This window comes from Anser cygnoides, chromosome 4, assembly GCF_040182565.1.
Source record: "Anser cygnoides isolate HZ-2024a breed goose chromosome 4, Taihu_goose_T2T_genome, whole genome shotgun sequence".
Taxonomy (NCBI): Eukaryota; Metazoa; Chordata; class Aves; order Anseriformes; family Anatidae; genus Anser; species Anser cygnoides.
This window is the reverse complement of record NC_089876.1, coordinates 5,997,225-6,022,653: the sequence shown is the minus strand read 5'-3', so window position 1 is coordinate 6,022,653 and position 25,429 is coordinate 5,997,225. Positions and strand designations below refer to the sequence as shown.

The window sequence follows — 25,429 nt, the reverse complement described above, 5'->3', positions numbered from 1 at the left end:
TGCTTTTAGTGGCTGATTGCCGCTAGTGACTTTTCTGTGCTGCGCAGCGTAAATGCTAAGAGGTTTGCGCTGACAGCTCTACGACAGCTCTGGCCATCCTCAATAGGAGTGGAGCAGTCTGGTTGTTTGGGAAATATTGCTAATAATCACATGAACACCCAGATCACCCTGACTTTATGGAGTTCTGGATTGATATCGTTTGCGCTTGGCACGCTCAGGCAAACTGTAACAGAGGATATTTGAGCTGAAGCGTGATCCCATACTTCATTTGCAGGAAAGGAAAATTGCCAGAAGCTTTCAGCAGAAGATGCTGAGCAGTTCTGAGACTGTCTTGAAGAGGACAGTATTTCCTACTGCCTTGGTTAGGTAAAGCAAGGCCTCTGCAGTCTAGGGATGCACAGGAACTATCCTCCTTATGTCTCTGCACCTTACTTTCTGTATCTATTAATCAGATATTTTTTTTCTGGGCAGCAAGGAGGTGTGGGAAAAGGTTTGCAAACAGTGATGTCTGTGTGGTGCTTAGAGATCCATGAGGAAACAGAATCGGCTTTCTTAGCAGTGGGAGGCTGAGATGGTAGAGAACCAGCCACACAAAATGCTGTTAAAGGATAAAAAAAAAATGCTGAATGACAGTCTAGGCTGGGCTGAATTTCCATAGCAAGGCTCACCGTTATACACGGAGGCCTTCCTTTGCATCACCTTGAACATGCTCTAGCTGCTGTAGACAGAGGGCAAAAAAAGGGAGTGGGTTCTCGTGGGCTTGATCTCTCTGGTTGTCTCTTCACCCTCCTTTACCCTGTGGTGGGTCAAATTCTGCCTTCTCTTCTCAAGGCTGAGAACTGGAGGTGGGGAGAGTCCTCAAATGTGCTGACGTTTCTGAGTTTAGTGCATCCCAAATTGTGCAAATATCTAAGATGTTCTGCTCGCTTCTGCAGCCCGTGCCAAACCGCTGCTGCCCTTCCAGCTCCTTCCACGCTGCTCTGTGTGCTCACCGCCGGCATTTGGGAAGCGACGGCCCTTTTCCAGGCCTCAGTGGTCATGGAGGAGGCAGAGAATTTCAGGGCGCAAGTTCCTCTGCTCTCCCTGCCTCTAAATACGCCGTCCATCTCCTGGAGGGTAAAAATAACGCAGCATTGTTTAATTTCTGGAAAAAGCCAGATGACAGTGGAAGGGGTCAGAAATATGCATACCAGCCCTCCCCGTCCCACTGTCTCAGCTGTTGCTTCCTGAGAGACAGAAACATGTGGTTGCTAAAAATACCCCTGCAAAGAGAATACATTCCCTCTCCAATGGGAGCGTATAAATTAATCCGAGTCCTAACATATACAACCGCTCGTGGCTGGGAGCAACAATTCCAAACGTGGGTTTTGGAGAGGGGTTTCCTAATGCAGCAGAAGACCCAGCCCTGCACCTTCTTCCCTGCGTAGGCTGCCAATATTGCACGGGAGATCTTCTCCTTCTGCCTTTCCTGCTCCCACCCCCTCGCCCTCCTATGGGAAACGGTGTGGCCGGGGGTGGGGGTAGGCCAGCCCTTTTATAAGCGTGGTCCTGTGGCAGGACGAAGTTGACAGGAGTGACGGGAGGTTTGGCTCGCTCTGAGATACCCTGGGGGTCCCGGGGATGACTAAAGGGGGAATGGAGTCAGTCGAAGTGTTCACGTCTGAAGGCAAAGGCAGGGGCTTGAAAGCGCAGAAGGAATTCCTGCCCGGGGATGTCATCTTTGCGGAGCCAGCCTACGCTGCCGTGGTTTTTGATAGGTAAGAGAAAAGTGCTCATAAAACTGAGATCGAAAGTAGTCTTGATGCAAAATGTCATCTGGCTGGGCGGGTGAGAGCTTGAAAGCGTCTGGATAGCATCAGAGAGGGGCGTGAAGGGAAGTCAGAAGCACTTCTGTAAAGTCAAATCCTAGCTTACAGCGAGTATCCTTCCCGGGGCTCAGACCTGCTTTTTTACTTTAAATATGGCACGATCTTCTTCCAGGGTGTGACCTTGCGAGGTGCTCGGTGCTGTCAGCTTTTACCAAAGGCAGTGAAAGCTGCATGTGCTCGGTGCCTCACAAAACTGGACCCATGTTACGCTGCACTGAGCTGCCAGGAGTGCGTGTAACTCAGTTACTGCAGCCTCAGACATGCTTTGCTGGAGCCTCCAACGTGAAATGTGTGATAAAAGTGAGTTGCACTGTGCTGTGCTCGTGTGTATCATCCCCCCCCCCCATACAAATTCATAGCCAACTATCTTCAAACTAGAGGCTCCTGGGGATCTGCAAGTGGTATTGTTTCTCTTCATTAATTTTATATTTCTAACTAGCTAAGTTAACTGGAGACAGGTTTCTACTTTCACTCTTGTGCGAGAGTAGTTTTAAGCTTTTTGTTCATGCTGATACAGCTAGAAGCTAAATTTTGGTGCAGGTGCATTTTTCTTTTCTGCTGCTTATTTTAAGGATGAACAGCATTCGGTCAACCTGCACTGCTGGAGTGGCAGTGGCTGGTCGGTGCCCACTTCTGCCCTTCAAATCAATGGAAAATTCACTTAATTAGCCTGAAAGCTAAACGACACGAAGAGACAATTTCTATGTTAATCTCCTTTGGAATGAATTTAGTCTAGAGCCTCCGACATGAATGGAATTTGTTCAGCCTTATAATGCAGTAACCGAGAACAGAATTTGTCCCTTTTTTTTAAAGTTTTTATTTTTTATTTATTTTTTGCCCAAAGTGCCAGTGCCTTTAGCAAATGTTCTGCACACTAACTAGGGCAGTGGGTGATCCTGCCTAGCTGGGCTTTCCGTGATTGAATCAGTTCTGCTAATGGAGTCTGCAATTCAAGCAGAGCTCCTACTTTTGTTTTAACGCTGGTCATCTTGGAGCCTTTAAGTTAAGTGCTGTAGCTACAGCTGGTATGTGCTACTGTGTGATCTGACAATAGCAGAGAATTAGGGGTCAAACAGTAGGAAATAATTTATTTTTTGTCTTTCATTCACTTTTTCCTTGCCCTTTTACGGTCAGTGGATGAACATATTTGTGAATCTATACCATAGCAACAATGATACTATTTTTAATTTTTATTTTAATGTGTCTTCACAAGAGCTCACAATTAAAAATCTTTTTGTTTGTTTGTTTATTTTAAAATGTTAATTTATTGACTTCTTAACCCCAAGTTCAATTACAGTAGTTAGTGACAAAAACCTCTGTCCTTGACGTGTCCTTCTAGCTCTCATACTTTCCTTTCATTGTGTCACTAGTTGGGATCTTGCTGTGATACTGTGTTTGCCTCGGAAGTTCCTATGGACGATGACTTCTCCCATATGCCTTATTAAATATACTAATTAAATCACTGAAAACATTTTGCCTTTTGATTGCTGGTTGACAATTTCTGTCCTTCTACCTGAAATGTTGTGAGCATTGATGCACATAGGAGAGCAGCCCAGGCTGCAGTAGGCTTAGATTTCCAACAGAAAACATCAGAAGGGGAGAGATGTGCCTCCCTCTTTAGCCAGGCTGTGGTTGTTTAACTACCAGAGCAGCAAAGAGGTAAACACATCTCTCCACTGTGACTGCAGAGAATGGGGATGGTTTCAGTCATTCTTATCTTTGCTGCTTCTTCATGCTGCCGTGCAGTAGCAGTGGGCTCTCACCCTCCTGGGGCATGTTTCATCCCGCAGCACTTTGTATGTGTCAGTGGTGAAATCCATTCCCAAAATCCCTGAAGCAGGCATTGCCTGCTGAATACTTGTCAGTTAGCACTCAGCAGGGGATATCCTGGGCCTGAGTTATAAAATGAACATGCAATTTTCTCGTGAAAACTGTTCTGATGTTTGTCACATGCACACAGGGCTTTGGTTTTGAAGGTACCTTGCACCACTGTCCCAGGGTGTTCAGTTGCATATAGCTCCAACTGAATTGACTGAAATAAAAGGGTAGCCTGGGTCCTTGTAGGACCAGCAAGAATAAATCCACACTAGCCATGGTGGTTTTGCCCTGAGAGAACTGCTGTTACCTTTGCGTCGGTGAAGGGTCCAATGAAGAGGCATGTGTTTTTCCATGTTTTTTTTCCAGGTCCTAAATTGGTATTGACCCTACACTGTTAAAAAGGTGCTCAACCTGCACAGGGACACCCAAAGTCAGTCCATCATCCTAATTACCATCGGCATCTTAGTCTCTTGCTGAAAGCAGTGTGTTTGTGAGTTATGGAAAGGGAATTCAAATATGAGTGACTGGTAGGTTCAATTTTTTGGCTGAGGTCCTACCAAATAGGAGGCTATATTTTCCACAGAGCTCAGCTCTCTTCTGCGTATAAGGGAAGCACAAGACTGAAGAGCACTTTGAAAACTTGGTCTGTACTTTGCAGCTATTTTAGGAGCTCAGTTCTATGGGAAGTCTGGTCACAGGGTGGATGTTGAGCCCCTGTTTATGCTGGTGAAAACCAAGTTCTGTCTGTTATTTATATTGATGGCCATAATACTATAATGACCACACTGCAACCTTCTGTGTGACTGCATGCAGTGTGGCAACACAGCAAGTGAAGTGAAGGCATCTTTTCTGGATTAGTGGGAGCAGCTCTTCAGAGGTACAGCATTGTTTTCTTGGTGTGGCCATACTACAGAAAATGATTCCACTAACATGGTCAAAGGGCTGGAGCAGCTCTCCTATGAAGACAGGCTCACCTACCTTGGTGAGCCAAATGGCTTTCCGCACCCCACTGAGTGTTTTGACTGGATCTCTGCTTAGCTAGGGCACAGATGCAGTGTCTAAACGTGCGGACTGCATCTCACCCTGGAAACCCCTGAAGGTCCCAGGGACCTAAGTCACTGAGGCTGTTGGGCGCATGTCCTCTTTAATCCAGTGACAGTCATCTGAGCAGCAGTGCCTGAGACTTCTGGTCCAAAAGTACAGCAAGCTCACAGTGAAGCTAAAGAAGGTTCCTACAGACATTGGCCAGCTCATCTCAAGGCTAACATTTTGCTTAACACCATAGTTATGTGGTGTTGACTCCTGCATCAAGCCCATTACTTCTACCTGAACTAGAGCAGACTGGAGAGATGGTGAATGCTGGCTGAAAGGGGGTGCAGGTCTCAGTGTGATCTCCTGCATTTTGCTGTTCGGATAAAGTGCGGACAAACTCTCCGATCTGTGTTTGAATCAGCCTTGAAATAGCACTCGGAAAACAGCAGTCAGTGGCAGGCCCTCTTTGCCCTAAAGTAGATTTGGAAGGTTGAAAATATATCTTTGGTATTCTACCCTACTCTACCCAACCCTACTCTACCCAACCCTATTCTTCCCAGCCCTACCCTAATCTACCCTACCCTACTCTGCCCTACTCTACTCTACCCTACTCTACTCTGTTCTGTTCTGTTCTGGAATTCTTTGCCTTTGCGGGGTCCTTTTTTGATTTGCAAAGCCACCGTGCATGCCTGGTTGGCCATTACCTTCAACTGAAGTTTGTACTCGTGCTCTGCTTATGTGCTGAGGTTTAATCCTTCCCTCCCTCTTCCCTCTTTCTTTGAAAGGTCTCCTTTCCTCACAGCTCCCTTCAGGATGATGACATTCCCATTGCCTGGCCTCAATGTACAGTATGTGACCTTCTCCTCTAGCATGCACGTTGGCTCTCAAACCTGTAAGAGTTTACATTTCCTACAGGCATGGGTAGGCCCGATATATTTCTGTCAACCTTCTCTTGAGGGGTTTGCTTTTTACCAGCGGGATTTGAGAGAGAGTAGTCAAGGTAAACAGTGTCACGTGGTAGAAAGCCAAGACCACTTGAAGATCTGCTTGATGAGTGATGTATGAAGCAGACATTTTCCAAGGGAAATGCGGGGAGCTCCGTTGTTGTAGCTGGGATGACCTAGGGATATAAGGAATGCAAAATTTTCCATAATAATATGACTCTGAAAGTATTATGGAAACAATTTTTTTGAGTTGACACCAGTAAAAACTGAGAGGTAATGTGATCATATTCCTTTTTTTTTTTTTTTTTCCTGGGCTTTGAATTTTTATTCTTAGTTCAAAAGCTTAAGTAAAACTGGGGAGAAAACCCAGCTTTTTGAAAGGAAACCACAGCCACACCTCTTTAAAATGAGGCTGAGAAAGCTTGTAATGAAAGACTAAAAATAAGAAAGTCTAAAACAGGTCTAAAATAAATCATTCACTCAACTCAGATAAACTACAATGTGTCATCCATGGCATTTTGAAGATAAAAGTACTGAGCTCCAACCCCCCGCTTTTAAAGGAGCAAAACTCTTCTTGCACTGATAATTCACCATTATAAGTATCTCCAGGAGAAGCCGAGTATTGAATACCTCCCTTCTTCTTTCCCTGCTGAAGGGGTAGGTGGATTTCCTTAGACTGCTGGGTTTAATGTGTTAAGACCTTGCCTTGAAAGCCAAGTGGACTTTGCCTACACCTCAGGCTATTCTTCTGCTGTCCTCTGCAAGCTGTTGAGGGGAGGGATGCTTAGCCAGCCAATAATAAATACGAAGCAGGTGGACTTAGGTGTAATTTATGTCGTCTGTGTGTGTCATCTGTCGTGTACAGAATAGAATAAACTCATCTGAATAGTTCGTGAGCTTCTCAGCACGACCAGCAGCTATTCTGTGAGCTCCTCCTCTGTCCCTTTGCACGGCAGCCATCTCACTTTGCCTTTTCACATCAGCGAATGAGATGCTCTGGGGGCTGGGTGCGAAACGGCTGGCAGGTATTTGGCTTGGGCATGTTCCAAAGACGAGGTGAATATATTTCCTACGGCAGTGCTCAGAACTTTGACCCGGCAGGTCTGACGGATCTGAATGCATCTGAATCCAATCCAAGCAGTTGCTAGAGCTGGTTGCTGCTTCTGCTCTCACTGAGAGCCATGCCTGCGGGAGCCATGGTTTAGCTACCAGCGCTCTGTCACCTCTTGCATTAGCTGGCTGGCTTATTGAATCGCTGCTTTTGTGACAGTAGTAGCTGTGTGTCTCATCCACGTAACACCAGAGCTCACGAGCCCCTCAGAGTTCAGCTCTGCTGACTCTTGGATGAGAGGCCAAGGAAACGTGAGGCTCCCCAGAAAGTCATTTGGTGAGTCAGCCAGTGGCATCTGCCCTCCAAGTCCATCCTAAATCCCTGACCTGGCAAGACCGGGGTGAGCTGAAGAAATCACTGTGCTATTGAAGATCCTGCTTTTGGCCAGGATAAAATAAAGATGTTCTCACTATCTGCAGTACATGAGCACATGGAGGCAGGGAATGAATGGCCGAAGGTCACCCTAGAGGCCACGGCATACACTGGCACAGCAAAAAGCAGTCTCATTGTACCCGTGTTAAAGCAAAGGAGCAGAGCACTCAGTCTTTAAGGGTTCAGACCTCCACAGTGCCTGGGCAGGTGCCACACATCTCTTCCGAAACCTTCAGAGCTGCCTGGCCATGAAGCATCCTGACCATGCAGGAACGGGCTGCTGTCCCTACAGGGAGAGGAAGCTCTGTCTGGAACCACAGAGCCACAGAATGGCTTTGTGTGGAGAGGACCTTAAAGATCATCCAGCTCCAGCCCCCTGCCATGGGCAGGGACACCTCCCACCAGCCCAGGCTGCCCAAAGCCCCATCCAGCCTGGCCTTGGGCACCTCCAGGGATGGGGCATGCACAGCTGCTCTGGGCAGCCTGTTCAGTGCCTCACCACCCTCAGAGTAAAGAATTTCTTCCTAATATCTAATCTAAATCTACCCTCTTTTAATTTAAAGCCATTCCCCCTTGTCCTATCACTCCACCCCCTGACAAAGAGTCCCTCTCCTGCTTTCTCGAAGGCCCCCTTTAGATACGTGAAGGCTGCTATAACCCCACGTTTGGTTGTGTTAAACACTTCCGAAGCCAGCCAGAAAAGCTTTAATAGACCAAGGAGATTGGGTTTAGGACCAAGAGATTGGGTTTAACCTCAATTAAGATACCCCATGTCCTTGGGGTACCCTAACTATTGCAGAGGGGATGACGGAGGAAGATTGCGGACCACAGCAAGCCTTTGGTGTTGTCTGCCTCCAGGACGGATGGCATCAGAACCTGTCATAAGGTCAAGCCTTGGGACCAAAGGAGAGTCCCATTTTGCCGTCCTCCTTCAGGGCATTTTTCTCTGAGCACCTCTGGCACGGCAGGGGATTGCAGGACTCAACCTGGGTGATTTAGGTGCTTACAGGGATCAGGCAGTGATTGAGCAACATTTGTTGAAGATTTAGGCAAGGGGGCTCAAATACCTGTGTCTCCTGGTTATTATTATTTATTTTTTTTTTACAGCACCAAGAGTAGGCCCCAGTAGGCCTGGGACGTTATCAATACATCCATTCTTTTTTAAAACCATTTCTGAAAGCTGAGGATCTCATGAGAGTTTTGTGAGAAATGTGGTATTTTTTATACCTGCCAGCCTACTCAGATTACTATGAATAATCGTATCTGCAGTTTCGCTGCCATATGAACTGTTCTTTTGCTTCCTCAGGAAGTCTTGTATAATGTGTTGGGTTTTTTTTTGGGTGCATTTCTGCATCTCCTCAGAAACGAGAGCTTTCTAGGGCTGGCAGTAAGCTCCCCCAGTTAGGTAAGCTTTGGAAATGTTGGACACCCTATACAATAAATAGCAAAATGCAGAGCCAATATTTTGGCACTTTTTCATTCTGGGAGAGGGGACTGGGGAGAGACAAGCCCCTATTTGTGGACAAGAGTTCTGCAGCACCATGTTCTCCTCCAGCCCCTCACTGCTCTGTGCAGGGAGACTCCTTTAGCTGCCTGCTCACTTGCAGACTGCCCCCAAAACACTGAGTGGCAGGAGGGAGCCCCGCTCCCCGCAGGAGATATCTCCCCGTGCTTCCCGGCGCAGCTCAACCCTGCGGGTTTTATCAGCTCCCTGCCTCTCCTTTGCCTTACAAGGAGCGTGATCTCTCTTGCACCTCTCTGCCCCCCTGACTTGACAGCTGACAGAGCCCAGCCTTGCATTTTTCACCACCTCCCAGCTCTTTCATTTGACTTAACGGAGCAGGCTGCGTCCCCCTCCCTGGACACGCGCTCCCCCCATGCCCCGTGCCGACGGCTTGCCTTGCATCGGGCTCTCTCCGTGCACCGGCACTGCTCCTGGCATCTCCCAAACCTCATTTTTACACGTGGTGCTGCCTGCTGCAGGCCATCCTGCTTTAAATCGATGGCCCTCTTCATCTTGCAAGAGCCAGTGCAGCGGGTGGGTTGCGTCAGCAGCTCGTGCAATAGTGCCAGAGGAATGAAAATGCATTTTAAGCGTGCTGGGATAGATATAAACATGCATACGTATGTTTATACATATATACGTAGACTGGATAGGCAGGACAGTCTTGTGACTGGGACTCTGGGGCTATGGGGCTGATTCCCCCTTGTGGCAGTCTTCCCGTGTGATTGTCAACACAGTTTTTGTTTCCTCGTGCCTCAGTTTCCCTGCGGTGGGCGATAATGTTCCCCTGGCAATGAAGCCTCAGTGGTCAGTGGGCTTTCTGCAGTGAGGAGAGCTTTCCTTCCGGGGCTGGCAGTGTCTAAGCAATAGGAATTTGAATCCTCCCCTACTGTCGAGCCTGGCTGGAGGCAGAAGTGAAGCGTGCAGTTGCTGGAGGAGCTGATTTTGGGGGGCAGCAGATCAGGGAGGGAAAAGCCTGCTGTAGCAGCAAGGGGAAAGTCCCAAGGGGTCTCCTCCTCCTTCCCAATAAAGCAAATGCCAAGAGCAAGCAGCTGGGCATGTGACATGGAGCACACAGGGGAGGTTTCCCCTTGATCCAGGACCCTGGGCACTCTTGGAGGGAGGATGTTGGGTTAGTTTTCATCCGTGCCCTCTGATATATTCCTCCCCCTTGGTTATGGTTACATATATACAATTGTAGGGTGCTTCTTGGAAATCCAGTTTTGACACCCCCAAAGAGGAAACCCGCTCCTTTTGAAAGCTGTTTTCCAGCTGCCCCATGGCCATCTAGCTCACAGTAAACCACAGGAGCCGGAGTAGCCAGAGAGCAGCACTTGCTGCTGGCACCAGAGAAAGACACTTCAAGCTTTGGGATTTGAAGGAGAAATCTGCATCGCCAGACCATCTGCAGGACAGCTTGAAGTGGCCTGAAGAGCACAGTGCTAAAACTAACACCAGACTAAACAGGGAGTTCATGCCCTGAGAGCAGAGCACATCCTCACAGGCTCTGTGCTTGTCACTTTGCTGTTTATGGGTGGCGTATCCTGGGCCACCGACCAGCACTAAATCACTGATGTTCTCAGCTCAGCACCACACTAGCCTTGTGAAGCTGAAAGATCTGTGATCCCTTGGATGTATTAATAAAATCTTATGGTGGTCATAAATGCAAGTACGGCTCCTTAAACTCGGTATTTCAGTCCGCCCCAGGTCCTACCCCAGCCAGTGCTCCTGTGAGCCCTTGAGAACTCATCTTTCCCTGTCTTCAGCTCTTTGGTGCTGCCTGTCCATCCTGGGGCAGCTAAAAATCCACTTGACCCTTGACAGTCATGCCTAGGGGCTGCTGAACAGCCAGGAGCCTGCCTGGGATCCGCAGACCCATGCCAAGCATCTTTCTGGAGTCACCGGGGCCAGGAGAGCCCCAAACCCACCCAGCCTGGAGCTGTGCGCTGCCGTGCCCTGCTGTTGGGCAGCCACGAGACGTGCTGTGCTTGCAGGAAGGAGGAGGAGATGTAAAACGCCTTGGGATGAGGAGGTGGACCAGGAAGGAGGCTGTTTTCTTGGCGTCCTTTTGTCACTTCCAACACAATGTCAAGTGCGATGCTGCCCGTATAGCTACAGCTCTGGTCCAGTGGCGAAAAGGAGTGACAAGCAAAGCTGCTCTGCAAGCCATGAAAAACCATCTTGGTTTCAAGCAGGGTTTCTCTGTGCAACCACCTCAATCTATCGTTGCTCTTTATCGTGATACCCCTGTGGCTGCTCACTGCCAGAGCATTTCGGATGCGTATTTGTATCCCCACAGCACGCCTGTGCCTCGGGAAAGCTTAGGATAGCAGTCAGGACAGCTCAGAGCCACAATCCTCCCTCTCACCCAATGCTTTCCTAAATCCCTCGGACCCGGTGGTGGTTGCTGCTCTGTTTTGAGCCACGACCCATGCAGGATGGGGGATGCAGGGCCTGGGATGGGTTCCAGCTCAGCCAAATCCGGAGGCTTTGCAGGCAGATGAAGCTCTCAGGCTGGCTCGCTGCCTTCACATTGTTCTTCGCGTTTGCCTGAGCAAGAGATTCATTAGGCATCTGCTTTCTGCCCAGCATATGGGTGGCTGAGACTTCAGCACGGGCCAGACAGAGAAGAAGAGCAGGCCGAAAACCCTATTCACGGCAGCAGTGCTGAGGAGGAGCAGACGAGCTGCAGACAAAAGGGCTGAGAGCCGGGGAATGCTTTATTGCCTTCCTCCTTTAAACAAAATGTTTGCCTCTTTGGCATAGCCAAGCAGCAAAGCAACCTCACTGCGCAAGCGGACGAGGATTAAACCAGGTGGGATGTTTCTGTGTCCTCCCAAAATGTCTGGGGGTCTATCCTGGGTGGGTGGGAGGAACCCATGGGCAGGACCCTTGCGTGGTGGAGCTGCCCCGTCACCAAGACATGAGCCCGTGTGTCCTTCTGTCCTTCCAGCCTGACACACGTCATCTGCCACACCTGCTTCAAACGCCAGGAGAGGCTCCACCGCTGCGGCCAGTGCAAGTTCGCCTACTACTGTGACCGCACCTGCCAGAGGGCCGCCTGGCTGAACCACAAAAATGAGTGCTCCGCCATCAAGAGGCACGGCAAGGCACCCACCGAAAACATCAGGTGGGAGCTGGCCCCCAGGGCTGGGGCTCACCAACAGGCCTGGGGGTGGTGGGAGAGGATGGGTCGTCCCTTGGGAGAATCACAGAGTCACAGAATCACAGGGTTGTAGGGGTTGGAAGGGACCTCAAGAGACCATCGGGTCCAACCCCCCTGCCAAAGCAGGTTCCCTAGAGCAGGCTGCCCAGGTAGGCGTCCAGACGGGCCTTGAATATCTCCAGAGAAGGAGACCCCACAACCTCCCTGGGCAGCCTGTCCCAGTGCTCCGTCACCCTCACCGTGAAGAAGTTCTTTCGCATGGTGCGGAACTTCCTGGGCTCCATTTTGTGGCCATTGCCCCTTGCCCTGTCCCCACAAACCACTGAAAAGAGGTTGGCCAAATCCCTCTGTCTCCCACACTTAAGGTATTTGTAAACATTGATAAGAGGGTGGCGAGGAAGAGCTGGGTGTCCTGCCTCGGGTGGGCTGGAGGCAGGAACTGCTTTGGGGAAGGCCAGAAGCGTCCCTGAGCTCACAGGCTGGGGATCTGGAGGATGATCTGTGGTGTGACAGGGTTGTGCTCCCACTTTCTTTTGGTGCAGGGCCCCAAAAACTCTACTGCAGATTAATGTGGTGAGGAGAACCCGCCTCGGGAAGTTTAGGAGGTGGGGAAAATCTGGGAGAGGCTGAGAGGAGTTGGGCTGGTCCCCAGCTTGCCTCCTGGGTACATTGATTTAGATTCACGTCCTGGCTCTGTGGTAGGAAAATGACAGGAATCCTCAGGGAAACAGGGTCTGTAACACTTCTCCAGATGAGAACACAGACGCCACGGGAAAATCCCACACCTTCCTTTCCTTCAAAACTCCTGGATGGGGCCAGCCATCAGCCAGGCAATGCAGGACCTGTCCTGTTCCCACCCCTAAAATAAATTTCGGTGTCCCTCCGGTCCCTGTCCTTGTGCTGGGCGGAGGAGCACGTGGCTGGCTCTGCTGGTGCATGGTGCTCGGGGCTCTCTCCTGGCCAGGCTGGCGGCTCGCATCATGTGGAAGATGGAGAGGGAAGGCAGCGGGCTGTCGGAGGGCTGCCTGGTCTCCATCGACGACCTGCAGAACCACGTGGAAAACTTCGGTGAGGAGGAGAAGAAAGACCTTCGTGTCGACGTGGAGAGCTTCCTGGAGTTTTGGCCGCCCCAGAGCCAGCAGTTCGGCATGCAGTACATCTCCCACATATTCGGAGTGGTACGTCCGAGGGCTGGGAGGGCAAAGGGGGGCTGCTTTTAGTGCCATGGGCTGTGCCAGGTGCCCAGAGGAAGTCTCATACCAAGCCTTGATAACTCTTGACTTAACTCCTATCTTGCCCTTATGAAGCCACAGCAGTTGGACAGGCAGTAGCTGCAGGCAGCTTGAATACTGTCACGTTCCCCATCTGCACTCACGTGGCGAAACTGAGGCCCAGCAAGGTCAAGGTCTGGATTTTTTATCTGTCAAAACATGCAGACAAGTGTCTGTCTCAAACTCAGGTGCTGCACCGGCATCACAGTTCCCAGTAGGCATCTCTCTGCGCCTAAAAGAGCTAAGAAAATCTATTTAAATATATATTTTTAATATGTATACTTAAATAGTATATAGCAGATCTATTTTAGTGTATGCATTAGTCTATTATATATCGTATACATTACATTTTTGCATATATATATATATAAATAGGTAAAATATACAAAATATACTTCATAATGTCCTTTCCTAACACGTTAACTACACATTTTGTCCTCAGTGTAGCAGAGGGAAATTCCCTGAGGCCAGTTCAGGCTGAGCAGCTCTGCCCCCAGCCCTGGCACAGGCTGGTGCATCCTCGTCCATGCTAACCCCATGGGACATCGGTTTCCCCTGGGGGGACACAGAGCATCCTTTGGTACTCACCCCGCAGAGCAAATCCAGCCCACTGGGCACAGGGAGAGCCACGTGCTAGCAACCAGCACGGCTTGCCCACGTAGCAGTAAGGCACTTTGGATGAAGCACAGCGTTAGATAAGAGAGGAAATAAAACTATTAAGGGATTAAAGCAATTAGCAGCTGAGTTAATGATTTCCTTTGGTATATCCTATCGTACTTGTTTTTTGCAAATTCTTTGCTTGTTTATGTTTGTGACTCAAAACTGTTCCCTGAACAATTCATATGTGATAATGTATTGTACAGAAAATCATAATCACTCACTCTTGGTATATATGTCACCCCAAAGTAATCATTTTGAAAATTCATTGCCTGGGACTCATACCAAACTGCCGCAATTGGTTTTTGTCAGCTCTGGGGGCCACCCAGCAGATATGTGTCCAGGCTGAATGCAAGGTTAATTTCCGCCACTGACTCCTGGTTTTTAAGCGTGAACTTTGCTTTCTGCAAATGCTCTGCTTAAATTGCCTCAAATTCATTCTCCTGTGGCCTTTTCCTGAATTATTTGCAGAAAGCGAGTGTAAGGAAAGCAAAGGACGGTCAGGCAAAATATATCTGAAGCATCCTGAGTGAATATTAACAGGCAGTACTCTGCAGCGTTACTCAGCCCTGCTCTGAGCTGGTCCATCTGCTGGAGTCCTGCATCACGTCTCTTTTTCTGATGCTTTATCCCAACTAAAGATGTCATTTCTACAATCACCTCCTACAACAATCTTGCAGGCAATCCTCCTTTCTCCGTAAGGTTTGGAGGTGGGATGCTGGAGATTCACCTCTCCTAACCATCAGCAGGAGCCGAGACATCCTGAGTGTAGCTGAGCTCAGCTTTCTCTCCTTTAATGCTTCTTCCCGCCTGTGTTTTGGGACTAGATCAACTGCAACGCCTTCACCCTCAGCGACCAAAGAGGACTGCAAGCTGTTGGTGTGGGAATCTTCCCCAACCTCTGCCAAGCCAACCACGACTGCTGGCCCAACTGTACCGTCATCTTCAACAACGGCAAGTGAGTGGGTTTCTTCCCTCAGGCGCAGCGGGGATGCATCCTAACAGGCGACTCACGTAACAGACTGCTAACCCCAGAGCATCAGATCCCTGCCCCAGAAAATCTATTCATTCTCATTTCCTTTTGTAATCCAGAACCAAAAAAAGCACAGGATTTTCTTTCTAAAGAGGAGCTGTTTTATCTCTGCTTGTTATTTAAAAAATTGCTGTCTGATGCACCAAACAAATGCACACAACTTATCAGCAGGCTTTGACCTCAAATCCAGCAAACCAGCAAATAATTTCCCCGTGCGTCTTGAAATCAGACTCAGACGGATAAAGTGGTAAGTAGCTGACTAGATCACTTTAATTGAAGTTTTATTTACAAACAGTTAAGGAACAGCTTTGGTTAATGAATTATTGAAGATTAAATTGAGTCCACAGTCCAAGAATTTTTCCATAACCGAAGCTTGCAGTCAGCTATATATCACTGTTACTGATGTTCTTTTAGCCATCTATAACACAACTCCTCATCCTTGTGAGAGTGTACAATCTTTATTAATTACTGATTAACTATTTAGCAATGGGTTCTTAATGACAAACATGACTGTTATCTGCAAACACATGCAAGTGCAGGATACCCCAAGGCACCGTGCATTCCCCGTTGCCACCCAAACCCTGTAAGAAAACATCTGCAGGATGTGTGAGATAGGAAGAGGGTGAGAGGCACAGCGGGGAATGCAGGGAAGCCCCGGCAGAGCTGGGAGCAGCAGCTGCTGCTCTCAGGGCTCAGGGCAGGGATGGGAGGGATGTTCTGCCCCCCACAGCCTCCTCCCAGGCCAGAACGGGCATAAACCACTGCTGATCCAGCAAGCGCATCGTGTGCGAGGCATTAGCTGTGGGGAACTGCTTGCCAAAAACTCCACAGCCACAGCATTTCATCAACATTTTCTGCTTGGTCTTAAGATTTTATAAACTCCTGTGTTCAGCAAGCTTCAGTGCTGAGCCTAAAAGGTGACCCTGCAGCCTCCTCTTCTTTAATTAGTGCATTGCTTGTGCACCCCAGTTCTCACTGCCAAAAAAAAAAAACCTACAAGCTCCCACATGTGGCCTGTTACTGACTTGAATAAACCTTAACGGTCTGGTTGGGTTGTGCAACTGTCCCGGTTTCTTGTCCTTCTGTGGAAATCTGGTGATAAGACCAGCTACTGCTGCGGGAACCGAGCTCTCGATCAGCGCTCAGGGCACAATACCGGGTTTGGGGACCCACTAAACTCATCACAGAGAGCACAGACCTGTTGCTGATATCCCAGTCTAATTTCCATTTCAAGCTACGCCTTGTAGAGCATGAGTACTGACGGTGGCGGTGACGTTTCTGGTCTGTGCAGGAGAACTAGCCCCAAATAGCAAAATGTCAGAAGCGGGTTTTGCTCATCCTCTGGCTGACAGCACTCCTAAAATCACGGTGCAGGACAGCTGTCCCCCAAATCCGCTGTGATAGGGTTACAGCAGCTGTAGAGGAAAAGCAGAGCGCTTTGTGCCCTCATGCAGCGAGACACGAGCCAGGCGCCGGGAGCCCCATCGCCCCCAGCCCAGACGATCCCAGTTCGCCCAGTTTCTTTGGTTGTACTTGCACCTGTGTAAACTGCAGATGTCTGTTTTGTCTTTCAGTCATGAGGCTGTAAGATCAATGTTCCACACACAGATGAGGTGGGTCATTCCTGAGAGCATCGTCCTTCCCCTCGCCCCGTACCCCTCATGCCCTGTGTTAATGAAGCTGCAAACAGCACCGAGGGGCTCCGAAAGCCCTCCGTGTGCAGACAATTTGACCTTCTCCTTCTTCCGATCTTCTACTCCTCCCCTGTGTAAAGCCCCACTAAACCCAAACCTCACTTAACTCTGCATTTTGTGGTAAATTAAAACAATAGCAGTAATGCCTCCCCGACTGCAAATTCCCTCCCTTCCCTTCCAACCTTTCTCGTGTCTCCCTCTCTTTCAATATTTCCCCTCCACTTCTCATTTCTCCCCCCAAACGACCGCAGCAAGAGCATGAAAGTCAGAGCAAGGTCTCGCTAATCTTACACGGCCCAAAATAAAACCTTGCGTACTACGAGATGGGAAACGGCTGCATTACTGACATACTAAACAGCCCTCGTTTCTTGTGCAACAGACAGTGCCCTTTGAATGCATTGACTACAATAGCAATACCATGAGGTGTAGGCTTCATCCCTTTTTTTTTATGATAATGCCTGATTAATGTTTTACCTTTTCATGATGCCACTGCTACCTGATCCAAGCATTTCGCTTTTGATGAAGAAATCACTAAAATGTGTACAAACAAACAAACAAAAGAACAAATTTTCTGCTTATCTCACTTCACCTGGTATGTTATAGTCAGTCCAGTTAAAGGGACACTGTTGTCTTTAAACTTTAATTTCAAACAAGCAGGCAATATCCTCAAATAAAAGGTGAAATACTTTGCCTTTCCTCACCACTGACTCAGAGCATTACAATTAGGACCATAAAAATGGGCAGATGCGTTTTACTTCTGATTAAAGTTCTCCTATTCCTGTGTTTTGAGCTCCCTGGTGCTCGCAGTGCCCGTGCCCACACCTTTCAAGGTCTGCGGGGCTATCTCGGCCGACAGTGTCTCTTTAACTGTAGCATTTAAAATATACCATCTGTGTCCGGGCTCGTCCGAAACGCTATCAATCCCCTCGACCCAAGGGATCACGGCTTAAAATACACCTACGGTGCTTAGGCTACCAGGGGCATCATAAAAGTCAAGGCTTGCTTCTGCTTCTCTGGTTGCATGAGTCACGTTAACGAGGATCCCATTAAGTGTGAAGGGGAACGTTTCTGTGTGTAACTTTCTGATGGAAATTGCTCTGATTTGTGCACTTTCTCCTGGAGTAGCTGGTCGCACCTTTCTGCCGGTGGCATTTTCCCGTGGTTACGGCAGAACTAATAGCTGCCCTTCGTGATGATGGCATGTTCGGCGATAAATTCAGTATGGAATATGCTGTTGATATGACCTAGTGCCCAGAGAAGGTCAAGACCATCCTCAAAGAGTAGTTTTCACAGCAGCTTTAGCACAGCAGACAGACTTAGAGGTATGCCCCTGGAGGGTTTCCTAATGGGAATTACAGCGCCTTTACAGAAATATGATCATGCAGGAGAAGTTCCCCCCATCCGCCCCAGAAGATGCACCTGGGTATGCCTTTGGTGAGACCTTCACAGGGTCCCACCTAAAGGACCTCATGTTCAAGTGGGAGCCAGCAAGCCCACCCAGGTCACGTAAAAACTACCGTTGGGTGCAGCAGGATCAGGCCGCCGATGGTGGAAGACCCCTGGGTGACTCCCATCCTGGTGGCCTCACTGTCCTCGAGCTTTGATGCGCCACTGCCCTGCTTTTAGCCACCAGCCTTGCTGTGGTGCTCAGTCCAAGCACTTCCTCGTCCTGGTTAGACAGCTGGGCATCCCCTAGAGCCTTTTCCTAAAACACGGAGCTGAGCTGATACAAACGTCCTGGCTTCTGGATGAGCCCTACAGCGAGGCACTAGAAGATGGGGAAGCAGATGGACATGGAAACACCACTCACAGTTGGTGTTTCTGGGTTAATTCTTCAGCCCTCTGTGCTTATCCAGACCCCGTGGTGGAGAGGTGGCCCAGATTAACTGAGACATTTCTCTTGCTGGAGTGGAAGCGCAAGGGCATTTGAGATGTTTTACAGGGTAAGAGTTGAGATAAAGGCAGATACAAAGATCTGGCTTTCCAAAGGCCTGTCATCTTGTGAGGGTCTGCCGTGGATTTTGGTTTGGTAACAGACTGGTGATTTCCTTGTGTTTGGTATTGGCACTAGGCATCGGATCGAATGGGCTATAATAGAAAATAAACCATTCCCAGTGAACTGTTCCTAAGGGTTTATGTAGAGATGCACGAAAAAGGGCGTCCCTTTTCCAGCACCCAGCGGGAACATCTCTTAGCTTTTCCGAGTGAAAATGATACCGAAAGCAGCCTGGCTCAGGATCTGGGAGTCTGGCCAGGGATGTGCGAGCAGAATACAAGCGGCACTTAAAAAAGCCCCAAAGTCCAAACTCAGCATTTTGCAAGGCTCGTCGTGTACTTCTGATCTCAGGCTTTTCTTCTGGCGAGATCCCCTGTGGCATAATAAGATTTTATGCCTAAATTTACCCCTCCATTCACCCTGAATGGAACATTTTCTGCTTTCCAGTGTATCCCAGGCAGGGACTGGCGGAAGGGCAGGAGAAACTGGTGTGACTGTGTTTTCACTCCCTATTCAGTTAACTGACTGCTGCACATCCCTGCATTGCTAAAGCAGTACCTTAGGGCAAGGGCTGACCTCTGGGGCCATTAGCAGGATTTGTCCGTGGTGCCTCAATGGCTGCATTCGCTTCTCCAAGTGCACATCTTGCCTTCTTTGCACCCAGGATCGAGCTGCGGGCGCTGAGCAAGATCTCCCCGGGGGATGAGCTGACCGTGTCCTACGTGGATTTCCTCAACGTGAGCGAGGAGCGGCGGAGGCAGCTGAAGAAGCAGTATTACTTTGACTGCACCTGCGAGCACTGCAAGAAACAGATCAAGGACGACCTGATGCTGGCGGTGAAGGAGGGGGACCACAAGGTATGGCCCTGCGGTGCCCACACCCAGAGGTGGCTCCATCTCCTCCACAGCCTGAGGACACTCAGGAGCAGCAGAGGCAGGTTTTGGCAGAAGCCCAAACAGTTCTAATGTGAAAAATGAGGTCAGAACTGAAACATTATTGAGCCCAATGCCAACTCAAACACACCGTGCAAGGTTGGTTTAGTCCCTACTGTGCAACATGCATACAGCTTTTCAGTTTTAAAAAGCCCACAAAAGTTGCCTTTAGCTCTAACCTGACAGTCCATCAGGCAGAATGCTAAAATCTTGGAAAATGAGGTCTAGAGATGACAAAAATGCTGACATTTAGATCGGGCTTTTTGTGAGGAGCTGAATGGAATTGAAGTTTTGAACAGCAGGACAGGGAATAATATATTATTATGATATATATGTATTATATATATATCTATAATTCATGATGACAGGACTAACCGGCCCTGCTGAAGCTGTGGTATTTGTAAAAGATGTACCATCACACTGGCTCTGGAAAGGTGGGAATCTGATCTTCCAGCCCTCATCGCACCAACCGGTCACAGTGAATTTGATCTTTCCCCTGGCTTTCCTCTGTGCATGGCTGCTTTGGGCAGACTTACTGGGAAGAATTAGTGTGTTGGACCATTCATTTTCCAGTCACCTGTGTTTTCTCTGGAGGTCTGGCAAGTGACTGAGCGGGAGGGCTGTGTCTTGCTGTCGGCATTAGGATATGTTTCTTGGCCAGCAGCTTCAATTTCTGAGCATGCTGGTAGCTGTAAGATCTCCTTTTTGGTTCCTTTGCTCAAGGATATAAGTACTTTATTATTATTATTTTTGTTTAATCTGTGACAGTGTTAGTTTAGGAGGCTTCTACTCCTGCAAGCTTTACAAAAAGCAAGCTATTGCAAAAGACATTGCTATATAATCCCTTTTCCAAATTATCAAGATTCATTTTAAAGCTAATCTTAGCTACTGAAACTCCCCACTTCCAATGTAAAGCTGTCCCAGAGGTAGAAGCCCTTTCCCCTGACTTCCTCTAGAAGTATTTCATAAAAAGATCCCAGCTCTGCTCTCAGGAAAATCTCAGCACCTGCTGTGGAGCATTGAGAGGCACCGTCCCCTTTTCGTGATCATTCCAAGCGCCCTGCAGTGCAGCGGGAACACACGCACTTTCAGATATGTGTGCTCCACCACCTAAAGCTGGCTTAAAAAAAACCACAAACACCCTTGTAACTATGCCAGGTGCCTGATTTCAGCTATTAAAAATACCGTCCCTCCCTGACAATAAGTATCCGGACTGAGCTCACCCGCAGAGCACGCCGGCTGTATCGCATTCCCCAGCCCAGGCTCGCTCTCCTGACAGCGGCAGCGCTCACAGCTGTGTGGAAAAAGCTCTCTGAATACGTGCAGGATTGACACCTCGCATCCTCAACAGCCGCTCCGGCCTCCGGTCCGTCACCCCTTCCAAAGAGCAGCATTGTTTATGATGGCAACAGGATTAGGGGGCTAGGAAATGCAGGAGGGGGTTTTTATTAGATAAAGCTGCTGTGGAAGTGCTGTTAAAGTGCCTATTCTGGGAGTCTTTGCTCAGACAGCAGAGCGATGCGATTTGCACTGACGTTAACGTTGCCTTTGAATGTGCTCTTGCCACTAGGACACCCCGCGTACTGCTCAAACAGCTGCTACCATCTGATTAGCTGTGATCGTTCCTGTCTAATAACATGTAATAATAAATCATAACACATACATACACACCCATGAATATATGGGGCATATAGCTCTGAAAAGCTTCTGTTTTCCTTCCGTACTAAATTTTCAAGAGTTTGAAAATCCAACTTCGAACAGCTCAGAAAAGGAGAGGATACCTGATGGTGCTGGATAAAGTTATATTTCAGCATTAAATGGAGGGGAGCTAATTAGGGGCTGGTTAGTGTTTGGCCAGGCGTGCCTGGGTGTGCATCATGCCTGGATGTCTTCCAATCCACGGTGAAATCCAAACGTCTCTGAGGTATATGGGAAAACACGTTTCACTTTCTGGATGCGACTGAAATCTGAGGTAAACTGTCTTGGGGTATTTAGATCTAAAGGGAGCAGAGTAGGTAAAATTTAGTAATATAATCTTTCCTACCCTTATTCCACCTAATTCCTCCTCATTTATTCCAGGCAGCTGTGTTAGGAGCTCCTGGTACACACCGACCAGTATCTGTTCACCTTCTCCCATTTTCACAGCCTCTGTGGCTGCTCGTGAGGCCTCCCGGTAGCAGGGCCGATTCTGTCCTTTCTCCAGAGGAGAGAAGCGGACAAAAAAAATGAGGAACCAAGCCAGATGTATATGGCTGCTGCCCTGATCGGTGGCCCAGCCATGCTCTTGCTGAAGCCAGCAGGAGCTTCACCCCTGAGTTTGGTTACGGGATGGTTTAAGGCCAGGCCTGGGTAGGCCTGAGGAGGCACCCCAGCTAACCCAGCCAGCAGCAGGAATGGTGGGTTTTCCTCACCGGGTTTCCTAATTTTGTCCCCAGCCCTCTGCAGAGACGGTGAAGGAGGTTATCCAGTTCTCCAAGGACACGTTGGAGAAGATCAACAAGGCCCGCCTGGAGGGAGTTTACCATGAAGTGAGTCCCTGTGCTTTTGTACACATGGTGCTAGGGACAGCAGGGCTCGTCCCTCTTTGAGTCAATGATTTATGGGTGAAACAAAGACCCACCTCTGTAACCTGAACGTCCCCAAGTGCCTCCTGCCCTCTTGGCAGTTCGAATCGCAAAAGCTGGCACAGATGAGAGATGGGCATGGGGCAGTGCCTGTCTGCAGCCCCACGGGGCGATCAGGAGCATTCCTTGCATCAAGTGTGGCAGGAGGTTGGGTGGATGGCATGGGGGGTACAATCACGTCTTCCTCACCAGCGGATGATTTGAGCCCCAGTCATTTTGTTAGACTGATGTTTCTGGACAGATAAAAGCATATCCTATTTTCCACAGCCTTCACAGAGTCTGACTTGGCCTCTAGGGCTGGTGTGGACCACGCAACACACAGGGCTCTGGGGGTCGGATTCAGGCTGATGCTGCTCTGGCTTTCTCTCTCCGCTTCCCCTGGATGCAGGTTGTGAAATTGTGCCGTGACTGCCTGAAGAAACAGGAGCCTGTGCTGGGGGACACGAACCTCTACCTCCTGAGGATCCTCAGCATCGCCTCCGAGGTGCTCTCCTACCTCCAGATGTTTGAGGAAGCAGCTGACTATGCCAAGAGGATGGTGGACGGCTACATGTATGGCATTGCCCTGGTTTTGGTAGCTCTCTGTGGTTGTACAATGTTAGGCAGTGTGTTATAGAAATTATTTTCTTAGTCTGTTCCCATCAGGACAGCAGTAGTGACATTCAGATTTGGTCCTGATTATATTAGCAGACAGAGAGCCCCTGTCTAAATGCACAAGAGCTCCCAAACACCTCAGTTTACTGAATTGTAACTGCCAAGTGGTTTTGGTCATCTTTCATTAGCCTCTTTGATTTGTTTAGAAGCATCTCAGGGCTGCCCTGGTAGCAAAGCACAAAGCCTGGGTGCAGGACAGAGTCGCTGCAGGGCATGGTCTGTTCCTCTGTGGCCTGTGGGAAGGAGAAGTCGTAGAGAAAAGAGAAACTGTCAAACTGATGGCACTCAGGATGCCCCTTGAATATGTGGATTTGGGCCTTGGCTAATGAGAATCTGATGATTGTTGCATTCTCAGTTAAGGCCTTCATTAAATCTCTGATTCTATGTTTTGTGCCATCTGGGCTGTAGGGTCAGGTCTGGGTTTTGTCTGTGTCAAAATCCTGTGGAATGATAAACCTTGCTATTCTCCAATCCAGATGTCCAGCTCACACTGTCAGCAGGTTGTTCACCCTCTTTCACAACATCTCGTGTCCCTGTGTAACTCATGCCCTCCTGACCCTTTTTAAGCAGGGCTGCACATTTAAGTGGCACCAAATTCAATAGGGTCTTCACCTGAATACACAGTCTGCTCTTCGGAAAACATGTCACATCGTTGACAAACACTTGGGAACTCAGATCTCTCCTGAGCTAAAATTACTCAATGCTTTTCCAGGAAAATATACCATCCCAACAACGCGCAGCTGGGGATGGCTGTGATGCGGGCAGGAGTGACCCACTGGCATGCTGGCCTCATCGAAGCCGGCCATGGCATGATCTGTAAAGCCTACGCCATCCTCCTGATAACCCATGGACCTTCCCACCCCATTACCAAGGACCTGGAGGTAGGTGTCAGGATCTCCCTTCTTGTCTCTGCTATCCGCCCCGGTACAGTTACATTCATTATCATGTTAGAGTGTGCTGGAAAATGCTTGTTCCTTCCCATCGGAAAATTTCATCCCTGAAAAATAGCTTTTATCCAGCACCAGGACATGCATTAAAAATAGCCAGTGAGCCCCTGAATCTTTTTTTGAAACTGCTGTGCCCAAGGACAGAGGCTCCCATTCTTCAAACAGCCTGATTGCATTGCTCCCAGATGGATGGCATTACAGTTTGACTATATCAAATTACGTATGGGGGCCCTGTTCCCAGCTTACCAACCAATATTCTTCATCTTATATTGGTGACCATTCTTCTTTATTTACCCCTCTCCAGTCCTTCTGGTCTGCAATGCATTTTTTTCTCAAATGACCGATAGGTCTATACCCTAGCTTAGGGCCAAGACCTGCAGATCCCAGGGGAATTATATCTGCTCAGCTGTGATGAACTCCTTATACTTGCATCTGGGGATTGATCATTTCTTTAACCTTTAACTCACCCAGTGTGACCTGCTGGCTTTACAGAATTCTCCTTTGTTAGCCAAAAAAAAATTACACAACACCACATGAAATCTTTTATTGATGTCTTAGTCCCCATTACAGCAGAGCTATAATCTTAGTGCAATTTTATATCATCAGAAAAATAATTATCTTAGGCCTGAAGCCAAACTGGCTGTTGGCTGTTTTCCTATATGTATATATTATCAGGGGGTGGGACTCCAGCACCTCCATTTCCCTTTTCACTTTCTTCAGGATGAAAATAGTGGATATATGCCACATGCTTACTTCTGTGCTCCTAAAGAAGGTTGAAGAAACTCACAGACAGGTGTAAAAACATTTCCTAAAATCCCTTCTGAACCTATGCCACAATGCAGCACGATGAATGACTGCTCATGGTGAATCCAGGGATGTTTGGGAGCGTGAGGTTTCCCAGCAGAAAAGCTGGGTGCAGGAAGGGCTGATGCCTTCTTCACCTTCATAGCTCACAAGCAACCAGGACTGAGAAAGTAAATGCTATCTGTGTCCAGTCAGCCCTGGTCCTGCTTTTGGGACACCTGGAGCAGGGTGCAGCAGCCATTACATGCTCTAGGACACGCCTGATGGCTGGTCCCCACTTTCAGGCCGTGTGTTTTTCACTTGCTTTGAGATCTGTGTCACAGGTCTTTAACCTGTTGTGTCCCTCAGGTCATGCGTGTCCAGACGGAGATGGAGCTGCGCATGTTCCAGCAGAATGAGTTCATGTACTACAAGATGAGGGAAGCTGCCCTCAAAAACCAAAAGATTGAAGTCATGCCTGAACCCAGCAATGAGACCGCACCCAGCCTCTTCCACAAGAAGGAATAGACCCTGAACTTGACACAAAGTCATGCCTGTGGGGCATCGTCACCTGTCGCACCTGGGGAACGTGATCTATGCATGAGACACACCCATAAGGATTGTTTCCAGTGGCACCAGTCTGAGAGCATGGACCTGCTGGGGGAGAGTCCTGAAAAACCTTCTGAGGGCTCAAAGCAAAGGAGCTCTTGGCAGAAACAACATCCTTTTTCTACCACTAACATTAAAAATCAAAGCAAGAAACCTGTTTTAAAGTTATTTACATTCTTATTGAAAGCCTGTTTCTCTCTGAACCTGAAGTCCTTGGTTATTTTTAAAATTGTTTCTTTCTAAATATTTTTTCCATCGCTTCCTTGTTGATGACATCACTTCTTCCCACTGATGACTATGGGTAGCTGACCAAGGGATGGTAGAAGTAGGAAGCTGGTTCCAAGAAGAGTCTTGGGCATTGACTGCAGAGTGGCTAAGGCCCACAGATTGTATTTAGTGGAAAGTAAGTTTTTT

General features: G+C 48.6%; 1 protein-coding gene across 2 annotated transcripts; it reads left to right on the top strand.

Moving 5' to 3' along the window:
* The first annotated feature begins 1,325 nt into the window (after positions 1-1,325).
* Positions 1,326-25,172, top strand: SMYD1 (SET and MYND domain containing 1). 2 transcript variants are annotated; one of them, XM_066995551.1, is made up of 10 exons: positions 1,326-1,757; positions 11,603-11,779; positions 12,780-12,993; positions 14,571-14,701; positions 16,351-16,389; positions 19,131-19,323; positions 21,834-21,926; positions 22,411-22,574; positions 23,389-23,557; positions 24,776-25,172. In XM_066995551.1, the coding sequence occupies exons 1-10, from the start codon at positions 1,621-1,623 to the stop codon at positions 24,932-24,934; spliced, it is 1,476 nt and encodes a 491-aa protein (XP_066851652.1). In that variant the 5' UTR covers positions 1,326-1,620; the 3' UTR covers positions 24,935-25,172. The 2 variants fall into 2 exon arrangements, with proteins under 2 accessions (XP_066851652.1, XP_066851653.1); XM_066995552.1 differs by lacking the exon at positions 16,351-16,389.
* The last annotated feature ends 257 nt before the right edge of the window (positions 25,173-25,429 follow it).